This window comes from Oncorhynchus tshawytscha, linkage group LG33 (assembly GCF_018296145.1).
Source record: "Oncorhynchus tshawytscha isolate Ot180627B linkage group LG33, Otsh_v2.0, whole genome shotgun sequence".
Lineage (NCBI taxonomy): Eukaryota > Metazoa > Chordata > Actinopteri > Salmoniformes > Salmonidae > Oncorhynchus > Oncorhynchus tshawytscha.
Genome location: NC_056461.1, coordinates 3416314 through 3440069, shown reverse-complemented (window position 1 = coordinate 3440069; position 23756 = coordinate 3416314). Strand labels below are relative to the sequence as shown.

The following is a 23756-nucleotide window of genomic DNA, read 5'->3' as shown; positions in this document are numbered from 1 at the left end:
CATTCCTCAGTGGCCATCAGACTTAAACAGTCACCAGTAGCTGGCCGTCGCCCAGTACCCTGTCCTTAACTTAGTTACTGTTTCTAGCCGACTATAACCTGGTACTCTACCCTGCACTGGAGGTCAACCGATTAATCGAAATGGCCAATTAATTTGGGCCGATTTCAAGTTTTCATAACAATCGGTAATCAACATTTTTGGACACCGATTATGGCCGATTACACTGCACTCCACAAGGAGACTGCGTGGCAGGCTGACCACCTGTCACGTGAGTGCAGCAAGGAATCAAGGTAAGTTGCTAGCTAGCATTAAACTAACCCTAAAAAACAACCAATCTTAACATAATCACTAGTTAACTACACATGGTTGATGATATTACTAGTTTATCTAGCTTGTCCTGCGTTGCATATAATCAATCAATTTATCACTGAATCACAGCCTACTTCGCCAAATGGGTGATTTAACAAGCGCATTCGTGAAAAAAACACTGTCGTTGCACCAATGTGTACCTAACCATAAACATAAATGCCTTTCTTAAAATCAATACACAAGTATATATTTTTATTGCCTGCTGACATGAATTTCTTTTAACTAAGGAAATGGTGTCAATTCTCTTGCGTTCTGTGCAAGCAGTTTGGGCCGCCTGGCTCGTTGCGAACTGTGTGAAGACCATTTCTTCCTAACAAATACCGTAATTAATTTGCCAGAATTGTACATAACATTGAAGGTTGCAATGTAACAGCAATATTTAGACTTAGAGATGCCACCCGTTCGATAAAATACGGAACGGTTCCGTATTTCACTGAAATAATAAACATTTTGTTTTCAAAATTATAGTTTCCGGATTTGACCAAATTAATGACCAAAGGCTTGTATTTCTGTGTGTTATTATAGTATAATTTAGTCTATGATTTGATATTTGATAGAGCAGTCTGACTGAGCGGTTGTAGGCAGTAGCAGGCTCATAAGCATTCATTCAAACGGCACTTACCTGCATTTGCAAGCAGCTCTTCACTGTGCTTCAAGCATTGCGCTGTTTATGACTTCAAGCCTATCAACTCCAGAGATTAGGCTGTCAATACTATAGTGCCTATAAGAACATCCAATAGTGAAAGGTATACGAAATACAAATGGTATTGAGAGAAATAGTCTAATAATTCCTATAATAACTACAACCTAAAACTTCTTACCTGGGAATATTGAAGACTCATGTTAAAAGAAACCACCAGCTTTCATATGTTCTCATGTTCTGAGCAAGGAACTTTAACGTTAGCTTTTTTATATAGCACATATCGCACTTCTACTTTCTTCTCCAACACTTTGTTTTTGCATTATTTAAACCAAATTGAACATGTTTCATTATTTATTTGAGGCTAAATTGACTTTATTGATGTATTATATTAAGTTAAAATAAGTGTTCATTCAGTATTGTTGTAATTGTCATAATTACAAATATAGATATATAAAAATCGTCCGATTAATCGTGTTGGCACCTTAGAGATTGCTCTAATTGCATAGTCATTGAACACTGTTCACCTGAATAAAGTGTACAGTTTTACATACAGAGCCTTCAGAAACTATTGACGCCACTTAACTTTTTCCACATTGTTGTTTTACAGTCTGAATTTAAAATGGATTAAATTGAGATTATTTTGTCAATAGCCTACAAACAATACTGCATAATGCTCCGTTTCCCAAACTCGGTGCTCGGGAGTCCAAGGGCTCGAGAAAGCCAAGAGTGTGCAAAGCTGTCATCAAGGCAAAGGGTGGCTGCTTTGAAGAATCTCAAATATATTTTGATTTGTTAAACACTCTTTTCGTTACTACATGATTCTATATGTGTTATTTCATAGATTTGATGTCTTCACTGATATTCTACAATATAGAAAAACCCTTGAATGAGCATGTCAACGCTTGACTGGTAATGTATATTTTTTTGTTTCAATGTGCATCACTTTCACTTACAATTAAAAAATATATTTTACGTAATTTTTTCTTTTGGTCATATTCTTTTGAACAAATTGACTCCATAGAGTACCACAAGGAAGAGAGGATAATTATGTATTGTGTATGTGAATTTAAAAGGATATTTATGGAAGAAGGGGGGTGCGTGTGTTTAAGTGTGTGTGTGAAGCATAGAGAAGAAAGCAAGATTCACTGAAAGAGGAGAAGAAAGCACACCAGTGAAACAAAAAAACAAACATAAAAAATAAAAAACCGCTGACTTCTTACTTTCTCCTGCCTTGGAGGGGAAATAACCAGTGATTATCAAATCAGTTACAACCTCTGCGTCATAAATCACTGCATATGAGAGGAAGAATGACACCTCATTGCCGCTTTGTTGCCCTTCCTCTCCTCTCCTTTCTGCATGTCTTTCTTTTCCCGAAGAGCCCTCTCATGAATGATTTAAAGAGTGATCTGTTTTCTGAGAAAGCTGTCTCTCTAGCTGGAAGTTAACCTCTGAGGGAAGGAGCTTGCCTGAGGTAACATATAAGGGGCGTGGGAAAGCCACAGGGTTTACTCAGGGCCAATCCTTGTCCTTCTGCCACCATAGGCAAGACCAAAAAAATGCCACCCCCTGCAAAACTAGAATAGTCCCAGTGAGCAAAATTATGTTGAAAAGATAAAGATGTCTAAAAGACATATTTTCCAAGACGTTGAAAAGGCATATTTTCTTGACGTAAAAAAATACGTATTTTCCGGACATTGAAATCAGGTACATTTTTGGTTCTGAATGAATAAAAATAAGTCATTTATAGATTTCTATGTTTGGGCCAAATCAAGACAGGACAAAATCTGAACCAAACATCGAAAGCCTATGATTGGATCACATTTGGTCTGGCCCGGACCAAAAATCTATGTCTGTCGACGTTGAAATCAATCCTGGTCTGGACTGCACCAAATCTGAACCAAACATAGACGTCTAGGATTGGTTCAGATTTGGTCCAGACCAAAAACCAAAGTCCATGGATGTTGAAATCAAGGCCGATCTGGAACTGCACCAAAAGACATCCAAAAGGCATCAGCATCAGTCCATGCTTACTGAGGTACATTTAAAACCATGACCATGACAATATGGAATGATTGTCCATTCCATATTGTCAATTTTACTTGGACCTGTCCTCTTTTTAGGATATGTTGTTTGTTAACATGATATTTTATATTTGATTGAGCGTCATTTAGGTCAGGCTATTTGATCGGCTGCACGATGTAAAAAGTGTCCGTCTCATTACATAGTCATACATTTTATCTCCAGCCTGTAGGCTATAAAAATTTGTAAAAAACATTGTTTTTAGGCAGACTTGTCTGAGGTTTTATGTGTTGTTGTTGGAGGTGCGTCTTGGTCAGTTTAGCTCAGAATTTTTTTTTTATCTCCAGCCTTTAGGCTACAAAAAAGGCCACATATTCTTTCCACCATATCCTGTATCTGCTACATGATTTATGATAGATTATGTTTTTGAAGGAACGTTGGTGGAGCGCTGCAGAGATGCGTCTCTCCAACAGGACCCTGGAGAGGCGCGCTTGGAATGCACAAACAAAATATTTTGCACCCCTGCCTTTGACAAAGTGGGCACTGCTATCAATGTTCAGCATCTGCGCTCACCTAAAACGGCCATATGCCACTGGTTGAGAGAAATTGTCATTGTTTATGGCAGACTTGTCTGAGGTTTTATGTGTTGTTGTTGGAGGTGCGTCTTGGTCAGTTTAGCTCAGAAAATGCCGCACTTGTTAATCTGTCAGCCCTAATCCTGTCTAATGAGCGGGCCGGCCGTGAGTTTACTCCGCACAAAATCTGTCCACGAAAATAAAACCATGAAGTGAGGGATATTGTACAGAGTTCAATGACCGTGTCGAATTTGGTCAACATATTTTTTGTTGTTGCTAATTTGCTACGTGAGGTTTATTTGATCAAGATGATGTTTCGTAATGGTGAGGTTGTTAGGAATGCACTGACATAAATGGAGACGTGTGGAATTTCGGCAACTTTGGAAAAAAAACACTTGATATCGGAGTTGTGCCTGTGGTTCACACTCGTATCTGCCCTCTCATTGGCTAGAATGGTCCCACCTTATCTGCATTAATGCATGTGTAGAATGTATCTTTCTAAGACACTTCTCACACGTAAGATACCGTATGTTTGCATTTTCTAGTTGGATGGAAATGCTAAAATATATCAACATAATTTTTTTTAAAGTGTTATGATATGAGATCAGATATCCAGAAATCACTGTGTTAACTTCAATTTATTACCTGAGATCTTAACATATTTTTGGTGGAACTGCAGTCACGTACAACCTCATTATCAGTTTTGGAGGTGGAATGCTACTCACTCACCATGTAGGCAGCTGTGTGTTGGATGACACTTACAGAGCTTCACACACACACACACACACACACACATAATTCAACACAAAATCACACAGCCCAGTACAATGCTTCTATACTGGAGGTTCATCATCTCAACATCTATCACCCTCCCTCCCTCCCTCCCTCCCTCCCTCCCTCCCTCCCTCCCTCCCTCCCTCCCTCCCTCCCTCCCTCCCTCCCTCCCTCCCTCCCTCCCTCCCTCCCTCCCTCCCTCCCTCCCTCCCTCCCTCCCCCCCTCCCTCCCTCTCCCCTCACCTTCACAAGGTAAAGGACACCAAAGAAAACTTTGGCATAATTCAAAACCCAGTCAGTGTGGCAGTTTCCAAAGACAAAGTTCCAATAACATCGATAATCAAGTCCTAAAAAAGAGTGCTGTGAAACAGAGAAACAACAAAGGGCTAGCTAGCATCAATCCTTCATTCTCCACAGGAGGTAAAGTAGACAGAGCTTTGAGACCCAAAATTACTCACTACTTGGGACTAACAACCTGTCATTTTCACATAATACATACAAACCTACCTGTCACATAGCCTTACCTGTCACACAGTCTTATCTGTCACCCACATATGTACCTCACACAGAGCTCTTGAATGTCACACATAACTTCCTATCACACAAAGTTTACACAGACCTTGCCTGTTAAACAAATACAGTCCTATCTGCAATACCCAGATGTACTGTGTCTTTGAGCCATGAAGGTAATGTTAAGCCCCCCCCTCTCCTCCCACCGAACAGCCCTTAGTTCATATGAACGCTCAATTTAATTACACATTCTATTTTACAGAAAGTGATTTGATCAATTGATAGCGACAGAGTCACACATTGTATAAGATTTCTTCCCAAGCAAAGCCCAATTACTTAAGACTTTTCAACTTTAGAAGGTTGTAGCTTAGCTTCTGAATGTTGCATCTTCCTCTGGCATTTTACAGCTTGTTTCTAGCCTAAAGCACTAGAGATGTATGTCTTACTTTAGATCGGCATAAACAAATGCAAATTGTAAAAAATAAAATAAATAAAACAAGAAATATCCCTCAAATCAAGGAAGGTCTCACCCCCCCACTCCCCAGTCCTCCAAACCTGCAGTAGCCTCACCCATTCCATCCCTACCCCCCGTCCCCTAAACTTGTAGTACCCCAGGCGTAGCCGCACCTGTTACAACCCTCAGCCCTACCACCCCACACTCCCCCAAACTTGCAGAAGCCTAGCTCCACCTGTTTCCGCCCTACCAGCACAAACAGCTGGGTAGAAGGAGACTGAGGGAGCCAAGAGCGCTCAGCACATTATCTCACTCAGCAGGGGGCCCAGGTATCAAAGGGAGATACACATGGCCAAGAGACAAACACGCCAAACAAGCACGATGCGACATGTTCATCTGAAAAACACTACTCCGATTCATTAGCATTAACATCGTATGGTCACTTGGTTTGAGGTGTCTCCAACGTGTTGAGAAAGTAAAGAAAAAATTAATTAAAAGAAGAGTTGTTCCCTCAACTTGGGAATGGACCTGTTCAAACTCAACTAAGAAAGTCTTTGGGCAACATTTTCATTTTGTTAATCTCTCTGGGATATGTGGGACGGTAGTGTCCCACCTCGCCAACAGCCAGTGAAAGTGCAGGGTGCCAAATTCAAAACAACAAAAATCTCATAATTACAATTCCTCAAGCATACAAGTATTTTACACCATTTTAAAGATAAAATTCTCATTAATCAGCCACAGTGTCTGATTTCAAAAATGCTTTACAGCGAAAGCACCGCAAACGATTATGTTAGGTCACCTACTAACTCACAGAATAACACAGCCATTTTTCCAGCCAGAGAGGAGTCACAAAAAGCACAAATAGAGTTAAATTAATCGCTAACCTTTGATGATTTTCATCAGATGACAATCATAGGACTTCATGTTACACAATACATGCATGTTTTGTTTGATAAAGTGCATATTTATATCAAAAAAATCAAATTTTACATTAGCGCGTTACCTTCAGTATTTCGAAAATATGCGGTGACTGTGCAGAGAGCCACATCTATTTACAGAAATACTCATTATAAATGTTGATGAAAATAAAACTGTTATACATGGAATTAGAGATATACTTCTCCTTAATGCAACCGCTGTGTCATTTTTTTTTTAATCTACGGGAAAAAAAAAAAACATGCAATAATCTAAGTACAGAATCCAAAAGCACGTTCAGGTCGGACAAAAAGTTTAAACAGTTCCGTTACAGCACGTAGAAACTAAGTATAGAATCAATCTTTAGAATGTTTTTATCATAAAACTTCAATAATGTTCCAATTGGAGAATTCCTATGTCTGTAGAAAAGCAATGGAACGAGAGCTAACTCTCTCCGGACCTTGCCTCAGAGCCTGTGGCAATCTGCCAGACACCTGACTCATTCCTCTCTCATGCGGCCCCCCTTCACAGTAGAATCCTCAAACAAAGTTCTAAAGACTGTTGACATCTAGTGGAAGCCTTAGGAAGTGCAACATAACCAATATCCCACTATATCTACAATAGGGGCTGAGTTTTAAAAAACTACAAGCCTCAGATTTCCCACTTCCTGGTTGGATTTTTCTCAGGTTTTCGCCTGCCATATGAGTTCTGTTATACTCACAGACATCATTCAAACAGTTTTAGAAACCTCAGGGGTTTTTCTATCCAATACTACTAATAATATGCATATATTAGCATCTGGGACAGAGTAGCAGGCAGTTTACTCTGGGTACCTTATTCATCCAAGGTACTCAACCTGCCCCCCTATCACCAAGCAGTTTTAAACAGCTGTGCTGTGAACTAACACACTGCAACAGTGAAAATAATGGTAGAATACTACACCTCGCGATTGCAGTGCTTGTGGCGCGTGTACTGCGCTTTAACTAATTGGCCATTTAAACTAGGAAGGGGCATCGTGTGGTGAAATATCGGAAGCCATTTCAATTAAAGGAAAGTGAGAGAAGCAAAGTGGTCGGGGGAACCGTTGAGCGATGCGAGCGAGGCGAGAAAGCTAAACTTGCACTAAAGTTGGGGAAAGCTGAACATTATAAAAAAATACTCTCATGACGTAAATTACAAATGGATGCTCACAATAGCTTCCGACCCCTACTGGATTGTCTGACAATGGCTGTTGATACGTAGCACTAGCTTGCTTGCTTGCTGGCACCCACATGAGGGCGATGCTTGCATGGCTGGGCAAGTGCTGCTTGTATAGTGTAAATGCTCCGTAAATCTGCGCTTACATTTAAGTTTCTCCTCATTGTAATTGATAAAAAGAAATACTACAACATAAATCGCGCTGCAGATATAATTTTGTTTACACTATGCATTAGCTCACAGCGCAGGTGTCTTTGTGACAGGAAAAAGTCACCCTCTGTGTGCCTTTTAACAGACGTCTTGATGCCGCCTATAGCCTGCCACCCTGCCTTATGCTTTCTGTCAGATTACCAGGGAGACAAATGTAGGTCTTCACCCTCATTGCCCTCATCCTCATCCGTCTCTGGCCACAGCAGGGCTTTCTGTCTTGGGCCTATAATCCACTTAGGTGGCTCTTTCTATTCTTCCTGTATGGCTCTAAGCCGGAACATCGATTCCATTATACAGACTCACTCAACGACCTGCTGCCTATTCCATTAGAAAGGCCCAATCCACATCTGTGCACAGTCCTAATCCAAATACATTATACATTCTAGAATGGTTTAGAATGGTCGTTGGTACCCCCCCCTCCTCCCACTCCATAGCTCTGGATAGCCAGTGACAGATGGGGAGATGAAGAGGGGAGAGAGAGAGTCAGAGTTCCGGTTATACAGTGAGATAGCACCGTTTTTATAGGGCCTGATCAATACAGTATGAGCAAGCAATGTGTATGTACAGTACCTGAGTAGTATAGAAATGATTTAATCTCTTGGGGAATATAGACCTATAATAAGTCTCCAACAACCTTGTCTCCCATCCAGGTTGCTAAATGATTCCAAACATCCGGCACATACACAGATCTAACAACCCCCCCACACACACACACACACACACACACACACACACACACAAACACAATCTCTCCTCCTCTCCTGCATCGGCACTTAATGGCCTATCGTGTTAGGATTACCCATACTCACCTCATTGAGTTCAATGACTGATTATTACCTTTCACTGTTTAGTGTTCAGTCACTGAGCTGCTGCTTAAGGGGCCAGGAGTGGGGAGTGCAGGGGCCACACGAGCCCTTCAGGAAAGGACTCTCTACCTCTCCCCACTGTCGATATCCCCACCCTATGTCATTACTGCGGCGACCTGGACTAGGAAGCACGCCATTTGGTCTTCTTTTATAATATAAAACCAATTTCAGCGCGAGCGGTCCCAGCAGTGCATCTGCAACGGAGGTAAATATTCATTATTCATTATTAAAATGTTCTCCCGAGCAGTTTGGAAATCCAAATATGTTCCGTGCCAGATGGGATGGCCCTATTGTCCCGAGGGAACATTGACTAATCGTCTGGCCTTCGGAAATCAATATCCAACGGTAATCATCAGACACCTCCGATTATACAGTAGTGTCCGGAGACCCCCCCACCGGCCCATTGACCGACCAACCCCCATCACCCAATATTCCCTCCCTCCTTCCCTCCCTCCATTCAATCCCAGAATAACAGCATTGATCAGTGACTATGTTACTGGGGATGTGGGTGGGGATGGAGGAAGACATCAGGCGTATTGTGTATTGTGTTAAAACTTCTTTGCTCGATCCGGATGTAAAGGGAGAGACTGAGAGATGAGGTATGTTCTATAAGGTAAGGAAATTAGAATATTAAATGGACATTTAACTAGCAGACGCTTTTATGCAAAGCAACTTAGTCAATGCGGTTGTTCAGTAGCTATTGCTCTAGCGAGAAATTACAAAACAACTGATAGAGGTATTGTATTTGATTAGGGGAAATTGCGCAACATTGGTAAGTTAAGTATTGGGCAAAGGGGCTTGGTCAGGGTTGTTGGGTTTGGGAGATAGGCTCAGGAGTTATTCCTGACCAAGTGACCAGAAAGTAACCAGGATACTCTAGGCTCTACATCTAGGCTATTTGTGGTCAGGAAAAACTCCAAGCCCAACCATGTGAAATTGCATATCCCTCCCCTCTTTACACCTTTCTTTCTATCGCTCGCTCAGCTTTTCCCTCTGCATCTCCATGCTAAGCATGAAAAGTGTCTGTGATCAATACCTCCAGGTCTGCTCCTGCTTCTAACCACAGGCCGGGGGGTGGCAGAGCTACCTGGGGGGCTGTAGTGCTGTGTCAGCATCCACTCAAGACCTCAAACACCTCTACTCCTCTTCTTCTCTCATCACCTCTGTCAACCAACACTTCTTCAACACAATCCCTCACTCACACGTTTCTCACTTTTAACGCTACACACCTCCACCCCCCTTCTCTTCTCCTCCCCTCCTCCCTCCATTCCAATGTGGCTGTTAAATACCATTCAAATGTCACCCTGCCATTTTGATTGGAATAATCATTTTGAGAGGAGGGAGAAATGGCTTGTTGATGCTAAGCAGGCGGTGCAACAGCGAAAGCCATCTCTCCCTGTCACAAAGTTGCTGTGTAAGAGGTTCCAAGTTCCTGCCCGGCCCCACGGCGCCACAGTAGATGTGGACACAGGTTTATGTTAAGACCACCGAGGCCATGTGTTAGCGTCGTTCATCATCACGCCTTAGTAGACCAATGACAGCGACAGTACTAGGATTCATGCACAGTGAGTAACAGAGGAGTAACAGAGGATCAGTGTAAAGGACCTATGATTAGTGTGGTTATGTATGTTGGGGAGTGTGAAAGTGTGTATGAATGTAAGAGTGATTTAATTATAGCTTTCTAAACTAACAATAAGAGTAGCGTTTCAGGTGTTTGACCTATTTTCAGTGTATGAACCTTGAAGTAAACTCATTTACCCAGCAGCCAACACTTCTCTCTATAAAACACCTTGGTCCTGCTCAGTAGAGAGCAAACCGTAGTAGAACGTAGCAGAACATTAGCATCAGAAAATGGACAAGACATGACGCTGTTCTCTATCGCATTTAACAGTAACTCAATCTTTTTTTTTTTTTTTTTTTTTTTTTTAGTAAGAGGATCACTGGATCAATCTTACCTTGCGGGCACCTCGATGTTGGAGATGGCGTAAAAGTACTTGAGCAGGTTGTCCCTCTGCATGTAGGTTCCCCCCAGGGCCGGTCTGAGCAGCCTCAGCCTGAGGTTAGTGAAGGTAAAGAATTCCCTCAGGCCCTTCATACTCTCCATACGGGTGTACAAGCTGTCCATGTTGAGCAACCTCGGCCCGGCGAACACTGCGAAACGCTCCCGAACCTCGAACTTTACGTTCTTATCGTTCTTCGATCCCACCCAGCGTGAGAACTGCTCGGTGCAGATGACAAGGGTAATATTTGCAGGCGATAGGTCGGGGACACGCTTTGGTGCCATGTTAAAGGACTCGAGACAATCGTCAGCGTAGAACTGGAAGGGCTGCCAGGTGCGGCCGTGGTCCATGGACTTGTCCAGAACCATTAAGGTGGGGCGGCCGTACTCAAAAGTAATGGCGATGTCGTCCGTCAGCTCCAGGCTCTTGTTCCAGGCTAGGGAGATGTTGGCCAAGAGGGGTTCTGGATAACGGGCCCATGTGACTGTCTGCCAGTAGGTGATGCGGCCGGTGTGCTCGCGGTCCTGCATCAGCTGAGGAGGGTGGGCCAGGTCCGGGTTGGAGGCGTCACACTCGTCACTGCACAGGTACGGGTTCTCCTGCAGAGTCAAAAGAACACAAACGAGTCAGTGGACAGACAGTAAATGGATGCACTAAATGATTCTCAAGTCTTAGGTGAAATGGAATATAGTCTATCATCAGTCCCTCCAGGATTCTGCAATCACAATTTTCTTTAGCAAAATCGACCAATCACAACTATTTCATCACAATATTATCATCAACGCAGTACATAGAGGGCTTGCAATTTCAACCAATCACTGCACTTTACTGCATAATATGGTTCAATCGAGCCTCACATCAACAATCCTTTTCCCCCGTCAGCTAATTTTCACAAGAGATTTGACAAAATCACCTACTGGCAGACAGTCACATGGTCCCGTTGCCCTGAACCCCTCTTAACCAACATATTGCATGCAAAATGTCAGAACTTACGCAGGAAAATCAAGCATTTTCGTCCACAAATATCACAAAAAATGCAAAATCCTGGACTATATGATGCAAAAGAAGAAATTCCTGTACCTACTTTCATGCTCCTGGCATTCATCCTAAAACCTAAACCAAAACATTTAATATTAAATTTAAAAAAGTGAAAAGTAAATGATTTGAAATGGTGAACTGTGCCTGTACAAAAAACTAACCAGTCCGTCAAACCCACACTAATAACAAAATAAAGTTTACAGTTCTGTGCAGGCTGAGTTCATAAATCATCTGATTTATGATGACACTGAGCTAAGAGAAAAAAACAAGCATATGCAAAATCTAGTGGTGCGAGGGTAAGAGAAACTTCTCAGAAGAAAGGAAAGGGGGATACCTAGTCAGTTGTACAACTGAATGCATTCAACTGAAATGTGTCTTGTGCATTTAACCCAACTCCTCTTCTTAACTGCCTTGCTTACTGCCAGAATGACCGATTTTTACCTTGTTGGCTCAGGGCTTCGATCCAGCAAGCTTTTGGTTACTGGCCCAACGCTCCTACCCGCCAGGCTACCTGCCGCCTGCTCGAGTGGGGTACTCAGATCCTAACCTCAGGATACGCGTGACGACATAGCGCACATAAAAATTATTTTGCGTTTAAATTCCCATGTACAGATAAAAAAATACAAATACAAATTCAACTCTACTGATAGTTTTGTGCCCACTCTGGTTTTGGCACGTGTGCTCTAGCTAACAGTTTACAGATACAGTTTAGATTATTATGGACATAAGAGCAAAATTATTTTAAGTTGTAAATACGGCAGCCAAGCATCATCGATCATCATGTCACCAGAGTAAAACCCTCGATATTTATTGGAAAGGAGCATCAAGCTTCTCACCTTACACTTTCACCACCCTGTGAAGTTAATCTTATTTCATCTGTAGCCTAATAAACTGCATGCTTTCCCGAGTCGTAGTGGGAGAACCATACAACATGTCATCACATGACTCTGTTGTGGAATTATGGAATCAAATATTTCTCAGATACCGGAACTTGTAAATTCAATTAGACTTTATTACAAAGTAACAGAGCCGGGCAATTCCATGGAACAACTGACTCTTCATTCTTAGTATTTGGCTTTTATACAGTCTTACCCTTACACCCTTACATTGTCACTCCACTTTATGAATCTTGGTGTCTTACTTAGTTTCCATTCTCTTATTGACTCAAGACATTGGGGCATAGATTCTATTTGTGGCGTGACATGCACACTCCTACTGGTGCCTATCACAGATGATTTAATGTTCCTGTCCAAAAGTTCAGGCCGATGTTGTCTATGTATGATTAACCGATGTGCATGTCCAGTAACCTTCACAAGGTCAGATATGGCCCCGACCAGTCACGTCTTGTTGGTCTACCTTGCCTCATCCACACAGATTCTGTTTTTTACATATCTAATAGTTGACTCGATGTTGATCCAGCTCACATGGGCTCAGCCTTCATTCTGCTTACACATGTCTAATATATAAACGTATATCGATTATTCATTCTACTTCAAAGAGAACAGTATCGGTACTGAGAATCATCAGATGACTGGAAACTCTCCAACAACTCCACGTTTACATCGATATGATGGTTATTACAGTGCCTTCAGAACGTATTCACACCCCTTGACTTTTTACCAAAAAAAATTGTGTTACGGCCTGAATTTAGAATAGATCAAATTGAGATTTTGTGCCACTGGCCTACCCACAATACCCCATAATGTCAAAGTGGAATTATGTTTCTTCAATTTTCTTTTACAAATGAATAAAAATGAAAATCAATAAGTATTCAACCCTTTTGGCCTAAATAAATTCAGGAGTAAAAGTCTGATTAACAGGTCACATGATAAGTTGCATGGACTCACTATGTGTGCAATAAAAGTGTTTAACATGATTTTTGAATGACTACCCCATCTCTGTACTCCACACATGCAATTATCTGTAAGGTCCCTCAGTTGAGCAGTGAATTTCAAACACAGATTCAACACAAAGACCCGGCTTTCCAATGCCTCGCAAAGAAGGGCACTTATTGGTAGACTGGGGAGTTTTTCAGGATAAAAAAAAAATAGAATAGTGCTAAGCACAGCCAAAGTCCTAGAGGAAAACATGGTTCAGTCTGCTTTCCACCAGACACTGGGAGATAAATTCACCTTTCACCAAGAAAATAACCTAAAACACAGTAGATGTGGGTGCTCCTGAGTGGCAGAGTCACAGGCAAGACCTGAAAATAGTTGTCTAGCAATGATCAACACTCAATCTGACAAAGCTTGAGGAATTTTGAAAATAATAATGGGTAATTGTTGCATAATCCAGGTGTGGAAAGCTCTTAGAGATTTACCCAGAAAGACTTACAGCTGTAATCACAGCCAAAGGTGTTTCAACAAAGTATTGACTAGGGGGGGAATACTTATGTAAATGAGATATTTCTGTATTTCATTTTTAATACATTTGCAAAAATGTCAAAAAACATGTTTTCACTTTGTCATTATGGGGTTTTGTGTGTAAATGGGTTAAAAAACATTTTGAATCCATTTTGAATTCAGTCTAAAAACAAAATGTGTAATTAGTAAAGGGATATGAATACTTTCTGAATGCACTGTATATCAATATTTGCGCATAAAAGCGAAATTTCTCTAAATTTTTTACAGAAACAAAAAGATACCACCTTATATTTTTCTAGTATTTTGTTTTGTCGATATTTGGAAAGTTTACCAACAAATGTTCTGCTTCCATCAGACCTTTACGGGCATAAAAGATAGGATGGAAACCTGGTTACTGATTGGTCAAAGATTCCACTCGAGGCTGTGTTCAGTAGAGATATAATGTTTTGAAACAGAGGTTGAAAAATATTTAGCTTCGGTGTGCCCTACTGCACACTACCCTGCTGTGTTCAAGGCACCAATCCCTGTTAAGAGGAGAAGAATGAAATGCCAGCAGTACTACAGATTTTGAAGCTCGGAATTGAACAGCCCTGCTATAGAAGATATTGCAGTGTGGGCGGCTATGACTTAATATTGAAACGACTGGGTCTTCTCTCCCAACAACAACATTAGATGAGAACCTCCCACTCTCACTGGGGAGAGGTGGCATGCTCGTTTCCTCTCCGTAACTATTACTACATTTCCAGGATTTCCAGGAATCCCAGTTGGAAGATTCCTAGAATCAGCAGGGAATAAGCAGGTCATTCGGAATCCTCCAACCAGGATTTGTGGAAAACCTGTGAATTTTCAGAAAGTTACCAGGTTCTGGTCCTGGGCCAAAAAAAAGGTACAAATATTTGTCCAACCTTCACTCCTGCTTCAGACACAAGGAGGATTAGTGACATGCCATGAGGAAACGACCACCGTTAGACTGTACAGACACTGTCCCGGATGCACAAGAACATATAGGTTACTCTCGACCCCGATATATCTTTTGACGAACATATCAAGAATATTTTAAGGACTACTTTTTTCCATCTTCATAACATTGTAAAAATCCTAAACTTTTTGCCAAAAATTATGCCGAAAAACAAATCCATGCTTTTGACACTTCTAGATTAGACTACCGCAATCCTCTACTCTCCAGCTAGCCGGATAAACCACTAAATAAACTTAGAGGCTTAACACAGTTGCTAGAATCCTGACTAGAACTGATCATATTACTCCAGTGCTAGCCTCTCTACACTGGCTTCCTGTTAAGGCAAGGGCTGATTTTAAGGTTTTACTGCTAACCTACAAAGCGTTACATGGGCTTGCTACTACCTATCTCTCCAATTTGGTCTACACGTCCACTATGGTCACAAGACGCAGGCCTCCTTATTGTCTCTAGAATTCCTAAGAAAACAGCTGGAGGCAGGACTTTCTCCTATAGAGCTCAAAATTTATGGAATGGTCTGGCTATCCAACTCTTCAGTAGGTCCTATGATTGAGTATAGTCTGTCCCAGGGGTGTGAATGTGAACGGCAAGGCACTGGAGCGACAAACCGCCCTTGCTGTCTCTGCCTGGCTCCTCTCTCTCCACTGGGATGCTCTGCCTCTGACCCTATTACGGGGCTGTGTCACTGGCTTACTAGTGCTTTTCCATTCCGTCCCTAGGAGGGTTGCGTCACTTGAGTGGGTTGTGTCACTGACGTGATCTTCCTGTCCCGTTTTGCACCCCCCCGGGCTCGTGCGGTGGAGGTCTTCATAGGCGATACTTAGCATTGTCTTAGGGTAGTAAGTTGGTGGTCTGTTGATATCCCTCTATTGGTGTGGGGGCTGTGCTTTGGCAAAGTGAGTGGGGTTATATCCTGTTATATCCTGCCTGGTTTGCCCTGTCCGGATGGCCCATCTGGGGGTATTTTCGGACAGGGCCACAGTGTCCCCCGACCCCCCCATCTCAGCCTCCAGTATCTATGCCTCAACAGTCTATGTGCCGGGGGGCTAGGGTCAGTCTGTTATATCTGGTGTAATTCTCCTGTCTTATCTGGTGTGAATTTAAGTATGCACCCACTAATTCTCTCTCCCCTCCTGGAGGACCTGAGCCCTAGGACCATGCCTCAGGACAACCTGGCCTGATGACTCCAGGCTGTCCCCAGTCCACCTGGTCATGATCCTTCTCCAGTTTCAACTGTTCTGCCTGTGGCTATGCAACCCTGACCTGTTCACCGGATGTGCTACCTTTTCCCAGACCTGCTGTTTTCGACTCTCTCTCTACCACACCTGCTGTCTCAACCTCTGAATGCTCGGCTATGAAAAGCCAACTGACATTTACTCTGAGGTACTGACCTGTTGCACCCTCTACAAGCACAGATTATTATTTGACACTGCTGGTCATCTATAAATGTTTGAACATCTTGAAGAACAATCTGGTCTTAATTGCCATGTACTCTTCTAATCTTCACCTGGCACAGCCAGAAGAGGACCTCTAGGTTTCTACCGAGGTTCCTGCCTTTATGGGGAGTTTTTCTTAGCCACTATGCTTCTACATCTGCATTGCTTGCTGTTTGGGGTTTTAGGCTGGGTTTCTGTATATTTATAAATACATGTGATTGAATTTGATTGACATACCGGTAATGTATAGCAATACGTAGGACAGAGTGACGGAAGGTCTGTATAAAGAATGACGCAAATATATTATAGTGTTTCTGGATTGGGTATTTTGCATGTACAGTGAGGTCACTTGGCACCCTTGATAAAGGTTAGCTAAAAAGACTGTATAAAATAAATACACATACTGAGCTATATTGCATGCCAAAAACATTTAGAAAATTATATTATTTGATACTAATACAATTACTCAGAGAAAGAGATATTGTTGAACAAGTACATACCTAAGTGTACTAAGCATTATGGGCACCTGCACTTTCCATGACATAGACTGACCAGGTGAAAGATACGATCCCTTATTGATGTCACCTGTTAAGTGCCTTGACACAGCCCTTAGCTGTGGTATATTGGCCATATACTACAAACCCCCGAGGTGCCTTATTGCTATTATAAACTGGTTACCAACGTAATTAGACCAGTAAAAATAAAATGTTGTCATACCCGTGGTATATGGTCTGATATACCACAGCTGTCAGCCAATCAGCATTCAGGGCTCGAACCACCCAGTTTATAATACTAGTTATGTTACTTTGCGTTACCTTTATGAAAAAAAAAAAAAGATTGCACTGCTTGTTTGACTGTCAAGCTTGATAACTATTTTCTCCTTTCATATGTAGCGCTGTTTTCCTGTGCTGTGCTATTGTAACAGGGTTGATTATGTTTCCACTTGCCTCTAAAGAAAGGTGTATTTAATGTTCAAGCAATCTTATTGGTTGGTTCAATTCCGATGACAATAAGGCGTGTTGTTATTGGCCCCGCTTGCAGATAGGGCGAGATCGCGAACGTCAGGTCTCCCCAGTATGAAAATGTGATGCAAGGGGTAGGTCACATTCTGAATACTGTTTTACAATGTGTACAAGTTTGCTGTACATTGCTGATATATACATGTGTGGGTATATGGTGCCTGTTAGGGATTGAGGGGCTTTCTGGGATGTGCTTTGGTATATGATTTCTGTATATAAGTGTGTTAGCTAGCATGCACCGATGTAATGGTCACATAAGCTCACTGCTAACACAGTTGTTTTCATGCTACAGATTTTACCATCGACATCATTAAGCCCTGCACAACTAACGTGCTGTTTCCTATTAAATACAGGCAATAATGTTCGACTGGGACCACTGGCTGGGGTGATTTATTTGGACAAAACACAACGCAAGGAGATTACGATTAACATCTGTTACACTATCATAAGGGCTGCTTAATTCGTCATATATAATGTCAGCCAAACATCTGTACAGGTTTCCTATCTTTTCATTCAACATCTTTCTATCGAGCCGCCAGTTCTGGTTATAGACCACACGTACACGGACCCCTGGAGATTTATCAAGGGCACACTTGCCACTAGACGGGAAAGCCCTCTGTGGGCTTTGTTACCACGGAAGCGATCAATGGCAAAGATCAGAGGTGCACCCTGTATACATTTCTACGGACAGCAGCTGTCATGACATTTCTCCAAACAGCCTTTCTCTGCTCGCTCGAAAACTAAATGAGGAAACAAATTGGATTATGGAAACACGTGCTCAGTAAAACTATGATTGTGAAAGTAATGCACAAGTCGTTTGCCAAAATATCTGTAATAATATTACGCAATTTGAAAAAAGGACGCACTTCTTTACTCGCTTACTCATAAAAGTAATCTGATTACATAACACGTTAGCCCCCAGCACTGAACGGCACAGAACATTTTTCTAAAATGTTTTATGTTGTACAAGAACACATTGGGAGGGATCTTAGACCATTCCTCCATACAGCATTTTTCCAGATCCTTGAGATCAATGGTCTGTGCTTATGGACGGCCCACTTCAATTCAACCACAGCTATTCAATAGTGTTCCCGGCGAAAGATGGCCATTGCAAGATGTTGATTTTGTCAAGGATGTCAAGGATCTGGAAAGATGCTACTTGTGTCTGAACGGTCAAATCTGATGTATTTTTCCTCAAGTGGTTTTTAGACTGTTATTTGGCATAGCTAGTGTTGACAGTTTGACAAGGACATGTGGTAGCTAACCATCTTGCAAATTGTTCACAAATAAATTAGTGAATGATCTAGTAAGCTAAACAGCTAGCTAGTTGACTGGTGTTTCGATAGTTGGATCGTCATATCCTTTGAGGCTTTAAAAGTGTTCTAACACTATGATTTTGAACATTCAAAGTAACTGGGAAATGTCCATGGCAGGTATTGTTGTATTGTTGTCACCTTAGCTTCTGAGTGATGGGAAACACAAGAACCAATCAACCTACACCACTCACACCCGTTGTTACTATGGCAACTAGCGTAGTCATGTCATCAAATGACTGCTGTCTGAACACAATAAATCTGATCACTTGCTGGTTGGACAGTCAGCATTTCAAAACAGATTTGAAAAACAAAACGGATTTGAGCATTAAGGCCTGCAGTGTGAACAAAGCTTTAGATCCCTCCAAATGTGTTCTCCAATATCATAAAATATTTTTGGAAAAGGCTCACATGCAAGGTGAGGTATTGAAAGGATTTGAAAACAGGGGTGTCAATAATTTGGACCCCAATCTTTGAGAAAAAAACATGACTAATTAAACAAAATCGCTTTCTCTGAGCAATCGCATTAGTATAAAATAATATAATTTCCCACCAAAATATGAGCATACAATACAGCGCAGTATTTATACTATTTATTTTATATATTTTTTTGCTCATCTTTATCAAGGGTGACAAAAATGTCAGACGCCACTGTACATCTGGATCTGGTGCGTGTGTTGAGTATGAGGGACTGAGCTGTGATGCGCTAAATGATTCACTGAAAGCTGCACATGACCTGATTGTCTGTCCTCTCTGTCTCTCAGATAATCAGGGACGGGATGTATTTCATTTTGTATGGGAGGGTTGTGAGTGTATTTGTTTAAACCCTCCCCCTCTCATGCCCTCTTTCCTTACCCCCTCTCTCCTTATCCTGCTACTCTCTCCTCTTCTCTGGCCCACATAGCTACCTTCTGCCAGCAGTGTGTACACACACATGCACACACACAGAGAGATCCTGGCCAACTGCTACGGCAGGTGGCCGGCACCGCTAAGACCCTCCAGCAATTATCCTCACTGGGATCCTGTCACTGTGACGACCAGCGCGATGGAACTCTGTCGCCGTGTCTACACGCAGCGGGCCAAGGTGATAAGTGGGTTCTTGTTTTAAGCGGGACAAGTCCCAATCAGAACAGAAGCTTGCTCATTCCTTAGGTACATATGTCTTACTCGGAACACTCAATAACCATGGTCCAAAAAGTATACAGTGTTTTATGATTCGATGTGATACGTCCCAATTGGAACAGAAGCATGCATGAGCCCTCGATCCCTACACCTGAGGGACCTAGATTTGGATACCAACACTCAGTGTTCTTGATACACACAGGAAATTGTTGAGTGTGAAAAAGCCAGCAGCAGTGCAGTTCTTGACACACTCAAACTGGTGCGACTGGCACATACTACCATACCCCGTTCAAAGGCACTGACATCTTTTGCCTTGCCCCTTCACCCTCTGAATGGTATACATACAAAATCCATGTCTCAAGGCTTAAAAATCCTTCTTCAACCTATATCCTCCCCTTTATCTACACTGATTGAAGTGAATTTAACATGTGACATCAATAAGGGATTATAGCCTTCACCTGGATTCACCTGGTCAGTCTATGTCATGGAAAGAGTAGATGTTACTAATGTTTACCTACTCAGTGTAGGTGAGCACATCCATCTTGAGGAGAGAAGAAACATTATAACAAGTTAGAGACATCCCAACACTGGAGAACTACGTACCAAACATGAATATATTCAATTAAAAAAGAATCACTCACAATATCAATGCAATTTGGCTGTTTATCTAAAAAGTAATAGGACTCAATCAAATTCAAATGACCTACACCAACAAGAGGGATGTTGTGTAGCTATTTTTGTAACTCTCTCTCTCGCTCTCTCTCGTTATAGTACTTTCCAGGTATTGCCAGCAAGGGGAATAAAGACCATGACAGCCAAAGAACACAATGTAGTGTTTAGAACAATCATCAAATGAAATGAGCCTCCCATAAAAAAACACACAGTGGGACAGACATGGGGATATTGCTTTCTTGCATTATGTTGTTTTGTTCAAAGATGTGAGTTTAGGTCACTAGAGGACTCTCTGTCTCCCTTGTCCTGTTGGGAAATGTGATTGTCCTGTACAGAAACATGTGTGTGTCTGTTATTGGTGTAACTTGCTGCCAGTGAGTGATGAAATGTGTGTGTGTGTGTGTGTGTGTGTGTACGTGCGGGTATCGGTGTGAGTATTGCATGTGTGTGTGTGATGATGTGTGAGACAGAGAGTGTGTGTCTGTTATTGGTGTAACTTGCTGCCAGTGAGTGATGAAATGTGTGTGTGTGTGTGTGTGTGTGTGTGTGTGTGCGTGCGTGCGTGTGTGTGCTGATGTGTGAGAGAGAGTGTGTGTCTGTTATTGGTGTAACTTGCTGCCAGTGAGTGATGAAATGTGTGTGTGTGTGTGTGTGTGTGTGTGTGTGTGTGTGTGTGTGTGTGTGTGTGTGTGCGTGCGTGTGCTGATGTGTGAGACAGAGAGTGTGTGTCTGCGTTATTTTGCTAACCCTTTTGCCTCGTTTAATTACAGGCTCAGTTTCCCTGAGGAGTCCCAGTGACAGAGGAGTGGGTGGTGTGTGCGTGCGTGCGTGCATGCGTGTGTGTGTGTGCACGTGTGTGTGTGCGTGTGTGTGTGTGTGTGTGTGTGTGTGTGTGCATATGAATGCATGAATCTGCATGTATGCATCTGTACATGCATTCGTCTATATAGTACCAGTCAAAAGTTTGGACACACCTACTCATTCAATTTTATATTTTACTATTTTCTACATTGTAGAATAATAGTGAAGACATCAAAACTATGAAATAGCACATATGGAATCATGTAGTAACCAAAAAAAGTGTTTAAAAAAAATCTAAATATATTTTGGATTTTAGATTCCTCAAAGTAGCCACCCTTTGCCTTGACAGCTTTGCACACACTTTGGCACTTTCTCAACCAGCTTCATGAAGTAGTCCCCTGGAATGCATTTCAATTAACAGGTGTGCCTTGTTATAGGTTAATTTGCGGAATTTCTTTCCTTCTTAATGCGTAATGCGTTGTGACGAGTTAGGGATGGTATACAGAAGATAGCCCTATTTGATAAAAGACCAAGTCCATGTTATGGCAAGAACAGCTCAAATAAGCAAAGAGAAACGACAGTCCATCATTACTTTAAGACATGAAGGTCAGTCAATACAGAACATGACATGAAGTCAATACGGAACCTTTCAAGAAGTTTAAAGAAACATCAAGCGCCGAAACTGGCTCTCATGAGGACCGCCACAGGAAAGGAAGACCCAGAGTTACCTGTCTCTCATGAGGACTGCCACAGGAAAGGAAGACCCAGAGTTACCTGTCTCTCATGAGGACCGCCACAGGAAAGGAAGACCCAGAGTTACCTGTCTCTCATGAGGACCGCCACAGGAAAGGAAGACCCAGAGTTACCTGTCTCTCATGAGGACCGCCACAGGAAAGGAAGACCCAGAGTTACCTGTCTCTCATGAGGACCGCCACAGGAAAGGAAGACCCAGAGTTACCTCTACTGCAGAGGATAAATTCATTATAGTTACCAGCCTCAGAAAAATCCATCCCAAATAATGGCTTCACAGAGTTCAAGTAACAGACACATCTCAGCATCAAGTGTTCAAAGGAGACTGTGTGAATCAGGCCTTCATAGTTGAATTAGTGCAAAGAAACCACTACTAAAGGAGACTGCGTGAGTCAGGCCTTCATGGTCGAATTAGTGCAAAGAAACCACTACTAAAGGAGACTGCGTGAGTCAGGCCTTCATAGTCGAATTAGTGCAAAGAAACCACTACTAAAGGACACCAATAATAAGAAGAGACTTGCTTGGGCCAAGAAACACGAGCAATGGACATTAGACCGGTGGAAATGTTGTCTTTTTTTGGTTCCAACCGCCATGTCTTTGTGAGACGCAGAGTAGTTGAACGAAAGATCTCCGCATGTGTGGTTCCCACCGTGAAGCATGAGGGAGGAGGTGTGATGATGTGGGGGTGCTTTGCTGGTGACACTGTCTGTGATTATTTTGTTTTATTCAAGGCACACTTAACCAGCATGGCTACCACAGCATTCTGCAGTGATATGGTTTGCGCTTAGTGGGACTATCATTTGTTTTCAACAGGTCAATGACCCAACACACCTCCATGCTGATTAAGGGCTATTTGAAACTCTTTCAAGACTGTTGGAAAAGCATTCCAGGTGAAGCTGGTTGAGAGAATGCCAACAGTGTGCAAAGCTGTCATCAAGGCAAAGGGTGGCTACTTTGAAGAATCTAAAATATATATTTTGATTTGTTCAGCATGGAGGTGTGTTGGGTCATTTATTTGTTTAACACTTTTTGTGGTTACTACATGATTCCATGTGTTATTTCACAGTTTTGATGTCTTTACTATTTTTCTACAATGTAGAAAATAGTAAAAATAAAGAAAAATCCTTGAATGAGTAGGTCTCCAAACTTTTGCCTGGTGCTGTACGTGCACATGCATGCAGCTGTGAAAAGCAGGCCAAAAGATGAGAGACAAAACCCAGTACTGGAAGAGAAGAGAGGTGACGAGAGAGGAGAGGGGTGATGAGGGTTGGGTCATCTGGCTGCTGCTCCACCACAGGACAGTGTGCCCAGATTATCAGCAGCCAGGTCTGCATTGTGTAGTAGGCTATCCTTTGACAGCTTCTGCTGTGTGCAAATGAGACAGTGATGTCCCAATCCCCAGGGTTACTTATCTCTCCTTACCACTAGTTGCTCTGTTTGAGGGACACTCAAAAACTAGGGGGAGATTGAGCCTATAGCTACCATAGCTGTAGGAAAATGTAACACTAGCCTACATTTATGAAACTCAGCCTAAGTACTAATAAAATAATACTCAACTAACTTTATCAGCTTTGGGGACATATTTCAAGGGACACAGGATATCCTGCTATCTTTTTGCGATAAGTATCCCATGGCTAAAGACCGGAAATCTTAACTTACGAACCCTCGGCTATGTTCCCAATATTGTACTCCATCCAAGGATCCAAGAGGCAGAGAGGTGAAGTGGTATCATTG

At 42.1% G+C, this 23756-nt stretch overlaps 1 protein-coding gene across 2 annotated transcripts in view; it reads right to left on the bottom strand.

The window, feature by feature from the left end:
• Positions 1-23756, bottom strand: part of LOC112230760 (netrin-G2-like) — a 155025-nt gene that overhangs the window by 112676 nt on the left and 18593 nt on the right. For both annotated transcript variants that reach the window (XM_042311251.1, XM_042311252.1), the window contains one exon: positions 10488-11131. In XM_042311251.1, the coding sequence (XP_042167185.1) occupies positions 10488-11131 (644 nt within the window). The remainder of the gene's footprint in view (positions 1-10487; positions 11132-23756) is intronic.